The sequence below is a fragment of the Alosa sapidissima genome, chromosome 5 (assembly GCF_018492685.1).
Source record: "Alosa sapidissima isolate fAloSap1 chromosome 5, fAloSap1.pri, whole genome shotgun sequence".
In the NCBI taxonomy this organism is placed as follows: domain Eukaryota; kingdom Metazoa; phylum Chordata; class Actinopteri; order Clupeiformes; family Clupeidae; genus Alosa; species Alosa sapidissima.
This window is the reverse complement of record NC_055961.1, coordinates 27,919,531-27,934,698: the sequence shown is the minus strand read 5'-3', so window position 1 is coordinate 27,934,698 and position 15,168 is coordinate 27,919,531. Positions and strand designations below refer to the sequence as shown.

Sequence of the window (15,168 nt, the reverse complement as noted above, 5' to 3'; positions counted from 1 at the left end):
GAGAGGTTTTGCCATTTATGTGTAGAGTTTTGCAAAAAAAGCCATAGTTACAAAAAATGTGCTTAAGCACTCAGAAAAAACTGTAATTCCATTGAGTAGCAGGTGGCAACACCATATGGTGATACATCTAGTTTATTAAAGACTCAACACCCTCCTGTACTGTTACAACAAGTTTTATTACCTACTCCTCTTACCAAAAGTGCATACAAAGGTGTAAAGTTATAAATACAGGTTTCCATTCTTCAGTTTAATCTCTAGTCTACCATTACTATGTGGACATCACAAGAGATGAAAATGTGTAGGATAGAAGAAAGAGGTAGACAAGCATGCATTTGCTCATGACGTTTTAAGACATAGTACGGATTACATATGATATGTACGTAGCTAAAAAGTACATACTGTCTAGATGAAAACATTTCACATACATAAAAATGCATTCAGCAACCCCCCTCCCTCCACCCCTTTCCCTTCTAGTACTATTTACTGTGTAACTAGTCTGCCCTGTATACTATATATGGCAAGAATAAACAGAGCTAACATTCAGTAGTTCATAGAAATGTCCACAGGACAAACAACTCAGTGCAGTCTCAGAACCTGATCAGAAAAAGGTCAGTTTATACATTAAGCACCCAGATATGGACAGTGTCAGATTTGCTTGGAAAGTCCATCACAAGGTAGTAGGTAATAGGTAATATAAATATACTGTGGGTTGGTGTTGTTTAACATTGTATTGTTTAGATCAAAGACTGATAAATGAAGAGGGAAGCAGCTCCTCTTTTGGGGGAAGTGCGTTAACCTAGGATTTTGTTTTTCATTGGTGATGATGGTTGACAGGTGTTTTCAAATGTCTTCATCCATTGCTGAGGCTTTGAATGTCATATTCAGAATTTCATGAACCTAGCTGATAACCAGAGAACTGTGACGAATGATATACATAATGTATAATGTATTAGCATGGCAGTGGTTTATGTTCCATCAAGCCCCAATGACATTGCAGGATGCATGTATTTAAACTCAGCAACATGTTCAACATGGCATTTGCAATTTTGAATGCAATATGACACATTTGACTGCACTAAAGAGTATGGATTTCAGGATGCCAAGTGTAACCATTTTTCAACATTTCAATGATGTCTTTCCAAACACAAACATCTGTGTAGTTTTGAGTTCTATCTAGTAATGAATTCATCTTTACATTTGGAATCTATCTGAGATAGAGTCATGAACAATGAATAGTCTAAAACTACACTGAAGAATGCTTCATGGTTACACTAGGCCAACTTCATTGCTACACATCACAATATAACATTGTTCATAATAACCATTAGAATCAGGACTCCCATCAGAATATTAACTCATTATGGCTCTGTTTTCTTCAGTCACAATCATTGCTGTCGCTGTTGTCGTCACATCATCATCATCATCATCATCATCATCATTAGCGTCCAAATGGGTCGGAGTCAGTTCTTCAGGGGCTGTACATGTAAAAGCCCAGGCATCACAGTGAGAACTGAATGTCATTCAGAGTGTCTAGTTGGTAGTTTTCCCTTCTCAGGCTAACGTGTATAAAAAAAAACCCTAAAAAAAAAAACATTTCACTCAAAAAGAGTAAGAAGAAACATTGAATAAAAAATGTAACCCAAAAACACATTCTAATTTAGGAATCATTCTTTACAAACCATTGGTTAGATTATTGTACAGAGTTAAGAAATCCTCTACAGTATGCTTACAAACAGTGAATGACTTGTATTACATTCTTCCTTCACAGTTAACGATCAAATGTCTGCAAACTAGTAGCATATACAATGAATTATTACCTCAGGTTAACTTCACATTACAGTGCAGCAAATACCCTTTTATTTCATACAGATATGTACAACAGGAAACAGTAACCCTTCATGCTACACAGCCCTCTCTACACAGTATAGTAAAGTGAAGTACAATGGGAGTCTATGGCGTTACAAAGACTACTAGAACATGGTTGTGCTAAAGAGGTAAAGTTGGAGTTTGGATAAACTGGGTTCCAGTTGTGTCTAATAACCACATAATTATTTCAGCCTGAACATTAGTGTGACACTGTGCTTTGTGCTACAGTATGCTCCTGACAGTGTAAAAAGGGCTGTGTCAAGTAAAGTGTTACAGAGAATACAACTGGAGTTGTTATGATAGGCTACTCCTGAATGCCAGTGAAACCTTTCCATGGCATTTAGCTGCTCAGCTGAGTGTTTGGATTCCCCTTATTGAGGACTGAGAAGTTGGTGTAACCACATCTATCAACTATAGTTGTACCCTGTAGAAATACAGTATTTCAATGGAATTGAGAAATCATAGCGTCACATTCAGGGGATGGTGTTGTCACTAACAACACTCTTCAGACACTATGAGAAATTATGATTACACTAATTCAGTTATCACAATGGAGTTGTCTTGGAAAATACAGTATTTATAGCCAGTAATAAATTAAAACTATTACAATGATCCCATGATCGATTTTAGGACAAAAAAAAAGATAAATCAATGAAAACTATGAGCTACCACAGTCAAATCAGTCCAAAAGCTACAGAGAAACCTATCCTGTATTGAAAATCAACATGGCTAAAATGCCTGCTATGTGTCTACTGGCTACATCTACACAAGAAGAAAACTCCCTGAAAGTTGTAGTATCATAACATCTACCCTCTCTACTCAGGATTTCATTATTTTATTTCCAGAAATATACATTCTCTACAAAATCCCCCACCTGGGTTTCACGGTAACAAGAGTGTTGCCGGTGCAGAAATATATAGCTCAAAGTTCATAGGCTCAACTAGCCTGGGTTTCCCCATGCTGCCTTACGCACGCGATTTTATTCACGCTGCTAGGCAGCCTGGATTCCATGGACTTCGTTTTCACCTCCACGAAGGAACCAATCACAGAACAGAGGGGGGACAGCAAGACGATGACAACACACCGAAGCAGTTATGAGTTACGTACAGACGCATTTGATAGACATTCGTAGCGCCCAATAAACGGCTCTGGGCATTCGTAAACCACATCTCAAATACGAGAAAATGAATGTGTAGTTCCCAGACCCCATCTCAATGAGATGAGGTTTGGCGTTAGCCAGGCTAAGGCTCAACCACAGGCTGGTACATTCCTTTTGGTTAGCTATAGGGCAGAAAAGAAGCATTGGCCTCCATTCATTGGTCGTCATATGGGAGCTGGAGTTGGACCTGCATTAGTTTCCTATATTCTTCAAAGGAAGCACCATGGCCAAAGGAAGTGTTTTCACTGGTGAGGAACCAACACTCCTTTAAGTAAATGGCTGTTATAGGCTAGCAGGAGCAGAATGGATCTGTATAGGCAGGCCTTAGGCTTCAGAGCATCACTGAAGAACTTTGAAGAGGGTTTGTGTCTGACTACATCTACTGTATTGCTCGGCTGCTACTTCCAAAATACATCTAAGAGTAGTTAACTTCATAGAGCCCTGCTTCGTCATCCCTGCTATTGTGTTGACTTTGAACTGTGCACCAAAGACTAGAGGTCATTTAAAAGTGAACCACACCAAGTGTTTTCTATACGCATTTCTGTGAGGTGACTGCATACAGAAGACGTGAGATCTGACTGACCGTTGATCTATGATAACAATCTAACAAAGAGTACTCTATTAGGTCATACAAGACTGGAAGACTTTCAAATGCACATGCATGAAGAGTAGGAAAGCATTAAATACATTTACTGTAGATACAAAGGCTAACATAAAGAATCATTGAGATTATTACAATTTCTATTTAAATACAGGTAAGTACATCCTCAGTGCTTGGTTCCTTGTGTGTATTTGTGTAAACTTACGAAATACAGAGAGGATGATGTCTCATGCCAGACGACCTGAGTGGAGGCAGACCAGAGAGGAGGTCTTCACTGCAACTCATGGAAGACCAAAGCATAAGAGGAATGTTTAAAATGTCCACTGATAAATACTATAATCACCCAACCAAGGCGATAGAATATCCTACAAATAAATCTCTCTCTCTCTCATTCTCATACTCTCATTCTCATTTCCCAGTCTCCCAGCACTCTGTGTCTTAACTGCACAATTATCTCTTTCTCCTTTCTACCTCTCTCACTCTATTCTGCAAGTCTCTGACTCCCTCTCTCTCTCTCTCTCTCTCTCTCTCTCTGTCTCTCTCTCACCCTATTTACTGCTTGAAAGTCAGACTATAAAACAAATAGAAAACCATTGTCTCTGGGCTCTGTGTGATCAAGTGATTAAAAAAAGGAACTGAGAGAGTAGCTGGTAGCTCAGGTCTGTCTGGCAGTATGCTGTTAGCGTAGCTCCTTGAGTCAGCACTGGGAGGATGGGAGGTATACCTGTACGGTCCACATTCACACACTCCTGCCTCGCACCACTACTGTGTGTCGACACAGGGAGCCAGAGCTCTGGCGGGGGAGCACCTGGGGACCGGGCTGCCCGGTCCAGAGAGAGGCAGAGCCCGGTGGGTGGGGGTCCCGTGCCCCGATGAGAACCCGTGGGTGGGGGTGGCGGGTCCCGGCGAGTAGCTGTGGACGGGGGTCCCCGGGCCAGGCGAGTAGGTGTATGGGGGGATTTCGGCGGAGGCCGGGAAGAAGGCGGCGGTGGCGGCGCGGTGGCTGGGCGAAGCGCAGGGCGACATCTGCAGGCGCCACAGCAGCTCCTCGTTGTTGCGGCTCAGACGCTTCTTCTCGTTGCTCTCCTTCTCCACCGACACCTGCAGAGTGGCGTTCTCCTCCGACAGATGCCTGCAAGACCACGCAAGCAGGGTTGACGAGCTGATGACGTGGTAAACTTAGTGCCACAGTTGATTATTTTACAGTTAGCTGCAGCACAACACAAGCACAGTCTTAGGCGGGGATCACATCAGCCAGCGGCAAGTGGCAGCGGCAAACGTAACGCAACGATCAGACCATAATAAGTTGTATCTCGTTCCTAAGCAACACAAACGGTTTGTCAATTGAATACGCTCGTGTTGCGCTTTGAAAGTTCAATGCTCAGCTTGTTCAATGCTAGCGTTACGCCAGCGTTGCCACGGTTCCGCTGCCGAACCATAGAGAACAATAGGAAACCTGCTGCTTGCCGCTGGCTAATGTGATCCCACTTTGTGCTAAGGTGGAAGCGTTTGACTGCGGCCTGACCTGGAGATGGTGAGGTTGTGGTCAATGCGAGCCTTCAGGTCCTCGTTCTGCTGCTGCAGCACTTGGACCCGTTCCTCCAGAGCCACGTTCTTATGGGCCTGCTCAAAGGGCAAAGTAGACACACAGCCTACCATTACATTCTTAAATAACCACAGATGCTTGCTTGACATACCAGCCATATGAGCCAAACTGCAATTATTTTACTGTAAATATCATCTAGACAGATGTTACATATTCTATTTCTTATAATTCAGACTAAAACAGAATCATTCAGAGACTTCATTTTGAATGATCTGCAAGGATGTTGTATGACCTGATTGTCCAAAAAAGAACCATTCAGGGACGTCATTTTGAGCCTACCATTTTCTCGAGTTCTGAAATCTTTTTCTCCTGGTCATGAATCTGTTGGTTCTTCATCTCCAGAACTTCTTTCAAACTCTTCAAGTCCTCCTCTATGTACTGGTAAGGGGCTAGGGCATCCTACAACACAGTATAGCTTTTGTTAGACACTCTACCACCAATAAACCAATATAACAAAATGCTCAAAAAGGTGTAGTACTATTTGTGTAATTTTGCTGGTTTTACTGTTTACTGTGTGTGTGTGTGTGTGTGTGTGTGTTTGTGTGTGTGTGTGTGTGTGTGTGTGTGTGTGTGTGTGTGTGTCTGCCTGTCTGTGTGTGAGTCTGTGAGACATTACCACTATCTGCTCATCAGCGCTCCTCCTGAGCGCTTCCTCAAACCTCTTGGCCTTGTCTTTGAGGGTCTGGTTCTGGAACGTCAGGGTGTCCACCTGGTCCTGGCAAAGCCAAACGACACACAGGGTCTCAGACCAGAAACAGCAGGGGCTGGTGCATACCTTTTATACTGGACATTCACACCACAGGACCGGCTGTCTGCCAGATGAGTGAGGGAGCCATATATAGTGTAGTGCAGTGGTAGTGTTGGTGTGTCATCCCAACAATGGGATTTGTGCCCATGGGGACGCAGGCTCGAGTCTGACCTGAGGTCATTTCCTGAACCCCACCCCTCCCCCACTCATTTCTCTTCACTATTCTATGTAATAAAAGATAAAAAGCCCCCGTGCAGTGCTGTACCTGTAGTGAGAGTCTAAACTCCTGGAAATCCTCCTCTAGTTTGCTCTTCTGCTGCTCATGGGCTTTCCTCAGGTCTGTGTAAACACACGCACGCACGCACGCACGCACGCACGCACGTACGCACGCACGCACACATGCACACACACATTCACACACGCACATATGCAAGCACACACACACACATGCAAGCACACACCACGCACAGTGGAAAGCGAATACATTCATTATACTGTAGTTTCACTGACATGCTGTTCTCTTGTGTGTATGGATTTCTGCATGGTCTCTCCCATAACCCCTCTCCATCACACACCTCTCATGGTACGGGTGTGTTCCTCCTGCAGAGTCGCCATGGTGAAGTTCTGCATGGTCTTCAGCTCATCCATGGCAGACGCATGATTCACACTCATCTCAGCAATCTAATGGGGGAGACACACACAGAAACAGACACACACACACACACACACACACACACACACACACACACACACACACACACACACACACACACACACACACAAACACACACACACATATTTCATACTTTGGTTCACCTTGCCACCTTGTATGTTTGACCATCTTCTCTTATACTTTACACGTATAAGAAAACCCTGTTAAACAGCCATTTCTTGGCTGTCAGCTACTGACCTGTTCCTGCTGCTGCGTCCTCAGCTCCTCCACCTCAGACTGATACTCTGCCCTGATGTGCTCCAGCTCGGATGAGTGGCGGCTCTCAAGCTCTGCCTCCAGGGCCGCAAGCTCCGCCTCCTGTTTCTCCTGCAGGCCTTGCACTTCCTGGTGGAAGTTGTGCTCGAGCTCAGCCTTCTCCTTCTGAACGTGCTCCAACTGCTCCCTGTTGCAGGCTGATGGACATACAGGCATTTACAAAGTAAACAAATAACCGAGTACACTTTTTCAGGAGATATTTTCAATTACACTCACAAAACAACCTTACACCTGGGCGCATGTGCACACACACACACACACACACACACACACACACACACACACACACACACACACACACACACACACACACACACACACACACACACACACACAGAGGCACTCACCCACTTTATCCTTAATCCTGTCCAACTCCAGAGAGAGCTCCTTCTCCCTCTCAGAGGCTGTCTGGCTCTGAAATGTAAACGTATATAATTACTAATTAATTTGTGCAGAGCTTTCTACAAATACAATCATTTACTGATTCAGGCACTCATACATAGGATATGAGTTTATTATATGTAACACAGAGATTATAATGAGTTGTTGACAACAAGAAGCCTGAAAATAATTGTGTCACTATTATTGATTCATAAAGGACAAAAACATTAACACAAATACACAGGCACCATTTTGGCAAATTTTCCCCAACATTTGAGCTTTCATATGAACCTTGAGCAGAAAGATCATTACATCATAGATCATCATAGATCATAGTATGCCGTTCTAAGAGTGTTGCTGTATTTCTCCTGCACAGCAGGGGGCAGTGTGCCCACAATAAGCCCATGTGTATTCTGCCTGAGCCCACTGCAGTGGCGCTTGCCTATCGCTGCCTTCTCATTAACCGTTTAAGACATCCAATTCTGACATTATCTGGGTTAAAAATTCCTTTAATCTAATATCACTGAGACTGCTGTCAGCATGGATCTTGGGAGGTTTTCTCTTTCTGCGAAAATACAGAATCTCTGTTCGGAATCAGGCCAAGCAGATTTTCTATTGAATTCAGCAAGCAACCTGTCTCATTTGTAACTGTTAAAGAAAAAGCTGGGTTTATTGTCTACTGGTTGAGTGAGCTCATAACAAGTTGACCCAATCCCCGTTCAATGCAATTATTGATGTTTGTGCCCACACGCAATGTCCCCCAACAACCCCACATAAATGCCCATTTCAGGTCTTAAAGCCCAGCAAGGCCAGGTGGGGCATGGGTTACCTGCAGACACAGGTGCTGTGCTGGTGTGTGGGTTACCTGCAGACACAGGTGCTGTGCTGGTGTGTGGGATACCTGCAGACACAGGTGCTGTGCTGGTGTGTGGGTTACCTGCAGACACAGGTGCTGTGCTGGTGTGTGGGTTACCTGCAGACACAGGTGCTGTGTTGGTGTGTGGGATACCTGCAGACACAGGTGCTGTGCTGGTGTGTGGGTTACCTGCAGACACAGGTGCTGTGTTGGTGTGTGGGATACCTGCAGACACAGGTGCTGTGCTGGTGTGTGGGTTACCTGCAGACACAGGTGCTGTGCTGGTGTGTGGGTTACCTGCAGACACAGGTGCTGTGTGCAGATGGCGAAGGCCTCCAGGCCCAGCGTGGTCTTCTTGAGCTCGGCACGCATCCGCTCCAGCTGCCTGGCCTGCTCCTCGCAGCGCTCCTGCAGACGCTGCACCTCCTCCTCTGACGGGCCCTCCTTCTGAGGAGCAGACGGCTCCGGGGCATTCTTATTGGGGGAGGTGCTGAGGGTCACCCTCTGGACCGCCGCCACGGGCCTCTGTCTGCTGGGGACTGGAGGTGGGGGTGGACAGACAGCAACAGTAATGAAGTAACAGAGAATGTACAGCGTATCCCATCGGTCAGTATAGGGATATGAATCCCCACAGGATGAACAGATGTGAATCAGAAGTACAAGCCCCACAGCCAGTGACAGCAGTCGATATAAAGAAATCTGAACGTTGGCCCATTCTGTTTAAAGCAACTTCCTGCATGATTCTAAGGAGCCATATAATAAAGACTTGTGTGATTTGGGGAAATGCACATCACCATGTCTAAAGCTGCGGACTTAGCAGAAATGACATTGGACCATCACAGTTCTGGGTCATGACAGCAGACAGCAGACCCCAGCACAGACTAATCAATATCAATGAGTTTGGCTGATCAGCAATTGACCAGCTGGTGAATGAATCGTAATTGTATTTGACCATCAAGCTGAGTTCTTGAGGCTGAACATTTTGTCAAAGCCCTGTTATTGGTTCTGCTTGTAGAGATGTATTATTTCATTCCCCATACTGCCCAACAAGGTTTGATTCACACTTCCTATTATTTTCTAAGAATCAGGTGACAGAGGGTGTAGTAGTGCTGGATATTGGAACTACATCTATAAAATCTATACCCCCTCCATCACTGCTTTTAAATCCAGGCTCAAAACCCACCTGTACTCTCCGGCCTTCCCTACCCTCTAATGTGCTATGCTAGCTTGCTGTGTCCTGCTGTTCTTTGTTTAATGTGTAGATGTATGTGTATATGTATTTTATTTTTTAGTTATTTTTATTTTATTATTATTCATTCAAGTATACACAGACATAGTATATGCAAAATATATGTGTATATGCAAGTATACTTGGCTAATAAACCTGATTTACACAAATGTGCTGTAAAAATAAATTGTACTTACTTTACTTACTATATTACAGAACATAGCATTATTTTTCACCACTGACGCTGCTCCTAACATTCACTATATTCAGCACTATGTGGTTCTTCAATAAAAAAGGAATATGGACATGCTGAGATAAACATCTCACAACAGTGTATTGAGTAGGCAGACGTTACTTTTTCCTGAGTCAGTTCCAGTCAAACTAAGTGTCATACAGTACATGAAAATATAGAATGCTGTTTCCCACCTAGTCAACAACATTGTGTAGATTTTGGATTTATTGTGAGCATTTTTGTCTTGTGGGAAAAACACATACCCAAAAATCCAGTAAATACTGTATCTGCATTCATTTGTCCTAATGTTCTTTCTGATGTGCATTCTTAGTGGATAAGCCACAAAGAGGTGCTCCCACTAGCACTGTCAACAGACTGGGATAATTAGTGTTTCTGTTTCCCTTTGTAACTCTGGGCCTTTGTAGAGATTAAAGAATCACTCTATTAAATATGCCGGATAGCAGAGGGACATGGTTTATTAATGTTTTTACCTGGTGATTGAGGTTTGGGGGAGACCACTGCTAGTCGTTTAGGGGAAGATAAAGCTGGTCGGGCAATTTCTGAATTCTTCTGCAGTTCCTTCTTAGAAGCTGTGGATGAGCAATTTATATGATATGCAATTCAGCACAAAATAATGCCATTTCCATCACATCAATAAATTATATATATATGCAGAAAGACAATCATAGATTGAAAGACATTGCAGAAATACAAAAAATGTGACTGCACTCGACAGACCATCGATCGAGGACATCCAATTTCACATACTCTCACTCTCTCCCCCCTTCTCTTTCCCCCTTTTTGTCTGTCCCTCCCCCATCCCCCTCTCCTGATGCTAGGTGGGCCATGGATCAATTTCAATATGATTCAGTGAAGCGCAAAATGGGTGCAGGGCCTTGTACTGGTCCAATCCCCCCCCCTCTCCAAATTGCACCCCAAGGGCAGCTGACGCTGTCCCGTACAACCACAAAACATGTAATATTAATCTCATATCAGTGTCAAAGCTCAGCGCACATCACCTTCATGTGTTACAATACAGCAATGGGATTTGCATAATGTAATGAGTTGGTGGCTAAAGCCCATTCATAAACCCTAAAATATTAATATTAAAATGGTTAAATATAAAATATATAACTAAAGATTTCTACTTCTAGATTTCTATTCTTACTAGTATGGTTTGCACTTGGGGACTTTTGTGCTAAATCTGGAATCTGGATCTGATTGAAGGTGTGGTCTCGGAATCTGACTTTGTCAACACACACACACACACACACACACACACACACGCACACATACACACAAGTCAAATTGCTTCAAGGAAATACTATATGTCCAACCAAGCCATACACTATTTCAACCAATCAGTATGTTGCTCCAGGGGCCAGAAAAGTGTAATTTTCTTGGTTGTTCTCAAATATCTAACAATCTTTAATAACAATCTTTTGCTGGAATCCAGGACTACAACTTTATATTATTGTGTGAGAAACCTTTCAAGCCAAAGCAATGCCTTGTGAAGCTGCAGCAATCACACAGTCTCCATACAGACTCATGAGGATTCAAGTTTATTTGTACCGTCTGTAATCATACATTTGACAAGTTGTCTCCATATGGTGTATGTTACTCTCATTATCAAAGAGCGAAAATGTCTGGCCCTCATGAGACCAAATTTAACACCAAAATGAGGGTGACATGTCTCCAGATGTTTAACTATCGTCACAAAGAGCTGGTGTTGTTTCTCTTCACCTCCACCACACTGTCTGGCCCTCATGAGACAAAATTCAACACTACGTTAACACCCAAATGAAGATGACTTGTCTCCAGATGTTAAACCCTGTCTGATTCCTATGAGATTCAATACCATCAACCCCAACAGGTGACTCACCGGTGGCAGGTGGTGGGAGGAGAGAGCGGCGTTTTAGAGCGGGGGTGGCAGGCGGCTGGGGGCTGCCCTGATAGGACGCCCGAGTAGCGCCCCCTGGTGCTGGGGAGATGATCCTGTGGAACGGAGGCTCATCGCTCACACTGCTGGGGCCTGGGACAGAGAGAACATATACACTCAAACTGACACATACACAGATGTAGACTGCTGTTCACTGGGTGTTTGGCTAGGATCATTATCACTGAGTTACACATTTTTGAATCTTTCAGCTAAAATTGTAATCTTTTCTGACCCATGGATTAGATCCTCATTACTCAGTTCACAGAGCAAGACCACTAGGGGATTAAAAACTAGGATCTCAGAACATCGCAGTGCTATTCGAAATGGTGTAACATCTAGCCCTGTAGCTGTATATTTCATGAATGCTAAACACACTGTTTCCAGTCTAAAATATATAGGGATTGAGGCAATTAAGTGTCCACGTAGAGAACTTTTTGGATATTTATGTTGGATACCTTAGCTCCTAGAGGTCTCAACGAAGAATTTGATATTAGACCTTTTTTAGGGTAACATGGTTTTCTCGAACCTGGTATTTGTTTTCTCCTACTATCTCCCCTTGAATAGTGTATCTGGTACTCTGTGACTTTGTTGTTCTCCTACAAATACGGATTGATTCTGTCTCACTGAATATGTGGTCCTCACCTCCTAGTTTATAATGTACAATGTATTTTGAGATAAAAACAGATGCCTCTAGTTTGTCTTGGAGAGTTTGAGATTACCCACAATTTTACTTGAATATGTTGCAAAGTAAAGTAAAAACATACTTTCTAACATATATGTATGTTTTTTTTAAAGTTGATATGTATAGTAGAATACTGCACTTTGAATGAAATGGTAAATATATGGTGATCTGATGTGTGGATTGTATATGTGAGTATTTACACCCATAATAAAGGAATTATTATATTATATGTACTGGCGATATGGTGTATATTGTATATTGATGAATTGATTGTATATGTGTATTGTTGATGCACATGGGCATGGTGCAATATTCTATTTCTTCTATTTTAATTAATTGTGTAATGGATCCTGCAACCTAATTGTAATCACGTGACAAATGTAATTTAAAAGGGCAGCTGTGTAACACTTGGTTGGAAGGGCCGTAAGGGCTTGAAACGTTACCAAAATAAAAAATACTTCAATGGGAGCTCTACAGTGTGCGGATCTTCACTTTGACAGTTCACAGAGCACTGTTCAGGGTGAGTACTATTGTTCCTTGTAGTGCTGTCCTTAGTTGGGCAAAGGGGGATTCTGTGAAGTAGTTTCTGTAGTAGTTAGATTCTGTAGAATGACAGGACAACAGAATAGACAGATTGGACATAGTCAGAGTGTATTGGCTCGTTCTTTACGGCTCGAGAGTTACAGCTCTACTGGGTTTCTCTGAAACTCTGAGTGTTAATTATTTTGGGTGTTAATATTACACGAGGGGGACTATTGAACCCTGTGGTCAGGCATTTTGGCCCTGAAAGCAGTGGTGGACGAAGTACACAAATCCTTACTTAGGACTTACGTAGAGATAAATATGGTTAAATGTTACTTCAGTAAAAGTAGAAGTCCTCCTTTTACATTTCCACTTGAGTGGAAGTACAAAAGTACTTGCCCTCAAATGTACTTAAGTACTGAAAGTAAGTCCTGAAATGTATTATGACTAATACAGTTGCATTTCTTTTGTTGAAATGATTCGGCACTGGCATTCATTGAGCCTTACTCCTTCTTTCGAGGACAAAATCAACTAAGAATTGTTGTATGTAGAAAGAACTAAAAACAAACTAATGTGATACCTTATCTTAGATACTTCAAAGTAACCACTTTTTGTTTTGTTGAATGCTTTACACTTTCGGACCAAATCAAGACGTTCCCTTTTGTGTTTGATAGTGTCAGATTGTCTATCATTGTCTATCATTGAATATCTATCTATCATTGTCTATCATCATTTGCTCAATGGCATCATGAGGCTAGTTATGTTAACATCAATATTGTGAAAAGGGGTCAAAAAGGTACAGTACATAGTGGATATAATAATAACATAGGCAACACATTATCTAAAGCCTAGCTCGCTTAATAGGAAATACACATGTAAGTACACATGTATTTGGGCAGTCTTTTTTCCAAAAGGAACTTCAGCTGTACTTCAGTTGTCACAAAGGAACTTCAGCTGTACTTCAGTTGTCACAAAATGTAGTGGAGTAAAAAGTAAAATATTTGGCCAAGAAATGTACTGGAGTAAAAGTAAAAAGTTTAACAAAATTGAAATACTCAAGTAAAGTACAGATACATGAAAAAGCGACTTAAGGAAAGGAAAGGAAATATATGTGTGCACACACACACACACACACACACACACACACACACAAGCTTATGCATGCATTTGCATACAGAGATGATCACTCATTTGGGTGATGAGGGACGTTATAGATAAAAGTAACTCTAAACCATACAGTATGTGGGTGCAGTCTCACCTATCTTTGTAATGGGGAAAGGATACTGGAACTGACCACATTGTAGATTACATGACATTACAGATACAAATGATTATTAAATGGGTTTGAGAGCGGTGATCTAGTCAGTATAAAGTAAAAATGCATATCATCATAAAAGGGAGAGGACATTTTACTCTTAGAGGGGAGGGCTTCACACTACACACTGACTTGAGATCTTGTGTGAGTGCACTCTGTATGTGCTCTTATTGATCATATTGATGCTCTACTTTCTTGTGGAAGAAACAGGAGACACAAACATCACAAACAGGAGCTTTTTGTTTTTCAGCCGTTTCCATGTGTGTCAACTCAGGCTCTGTGTCCCCACCTAAGAGCACACATCAATTACCTGAGAAAGAGCATTGATGTCCTTTAAATGCAACGCTTCAGTCTATGGGTACCCCACCCCCATCAATAATCTCCACAATCGCTCTGCGGCGAAGGAACGGAAAAGAAAATTAACCAGCCCATAAACCCCAGCTCCCTCTCTCTCTCTCTCTCTCTCTCTCTCTCTCTCTCTCAGAGTTGATTAAATGCAGCCAGACTCACACACTACACCTGCATATGAGGTTTGCTGCCGTAAAGATAAAACAAAGATTTTTAGTGGTGCAGGATTTAAAGGGATGAGCTATGGGGTTATGAAGTGAGACTTTCCTGGAGAGTTGTACAGGGGGCTGCTCTCTCGCTGCCACAGACTAAGATGAATTAGCCCTCCAGGTCTCACCTCAGCATTTTCTACTTCTATTGTTACTCCTGTGTGTGTGTCTCATACATTAAATCAGACTGTCCAAGACTTAAGGGAAAACTGGGTAAGGTGTGTGATTTTGTTAACTTTGTTAAATATATACAAAAATATATGATCATATGACTAGCTCCCTCTCATCCAACCAGCAACTTCATGAGAGATCTCTCCCCAGCAACCTCCATCCTGATGTTTGTTTTTAGGCTGGCTCTATGTGAGCTGTGTCACATTGGAAGATACCAAACAATGGAGCTGCTAATCTTTATCCCACCACCTCTGCAGAGGAAGGAGCCCAGAACAATCATGTTAGTTTGGGCAGCAAACGCCTCATGCTCTACTCAC

General features: G+C 42.5%; 1 protein-coding gene across 3 annotated transcripts in view; it reads right to left on the bottom strand.

The window, feature by feature from the left end:
* Positions 1-167: 167 nt before the first annotated feature.
* Positions 168-15,168, bottom strand: part of mtus2a (microtubule associated tumor suppressor candidate 2a) — a 49,033-nt gene continuing 34,032 nt past the window's right edge. For 2 of the 3 annotated variants that reach the window (XM_042093703.1, XM_042093704.1), the window contains exons 5-15: positions 11,548-11,697; positions 10,157-10,255; positions 8,503-8,744; positions 7,316-7,382; positions 6,891-7,105; positions 6,556-6,661; positions 6,246-6,319; positions 5,849-5,947; positions 5,512-5,631; positions 5,152-5,252; positions 168-4,758 (exon numbers count right to left, since the gene is read on the bottom strand). In XM_042093703.1, coding sequence (XP_041949637.1) covers positions 4,389-4,758; positions 5,152-5,252; positions 5,512-5,631; positions 5,849-5,947; positions 6,246-6,319; positions 6,556-6,661; positions 6,891-7,105; positions 7,316-7,382; positions 8,503-8,744; positions 10,157-10,255; positions 11,548-11,697 — 1,643 coding nt within the window. In that variant the 3' untranslated portion in view covers positions 168-4,388. The remainder of the gene's footprint in view (positions 4,759-5,151; positions 5,253-5,511; positions 5,632-5,848; positions 5,948-6,245; positions 6,320-6,555; positions 6,662-6,890; positions 7,106-7,315; positions 7,383-8,502; positions 8,745-10,156; positions 10,256-11,547; positions 11,698-15,168) is intronic. The other variant, XM_042093705.1, reaches the window with a different exon arrangement.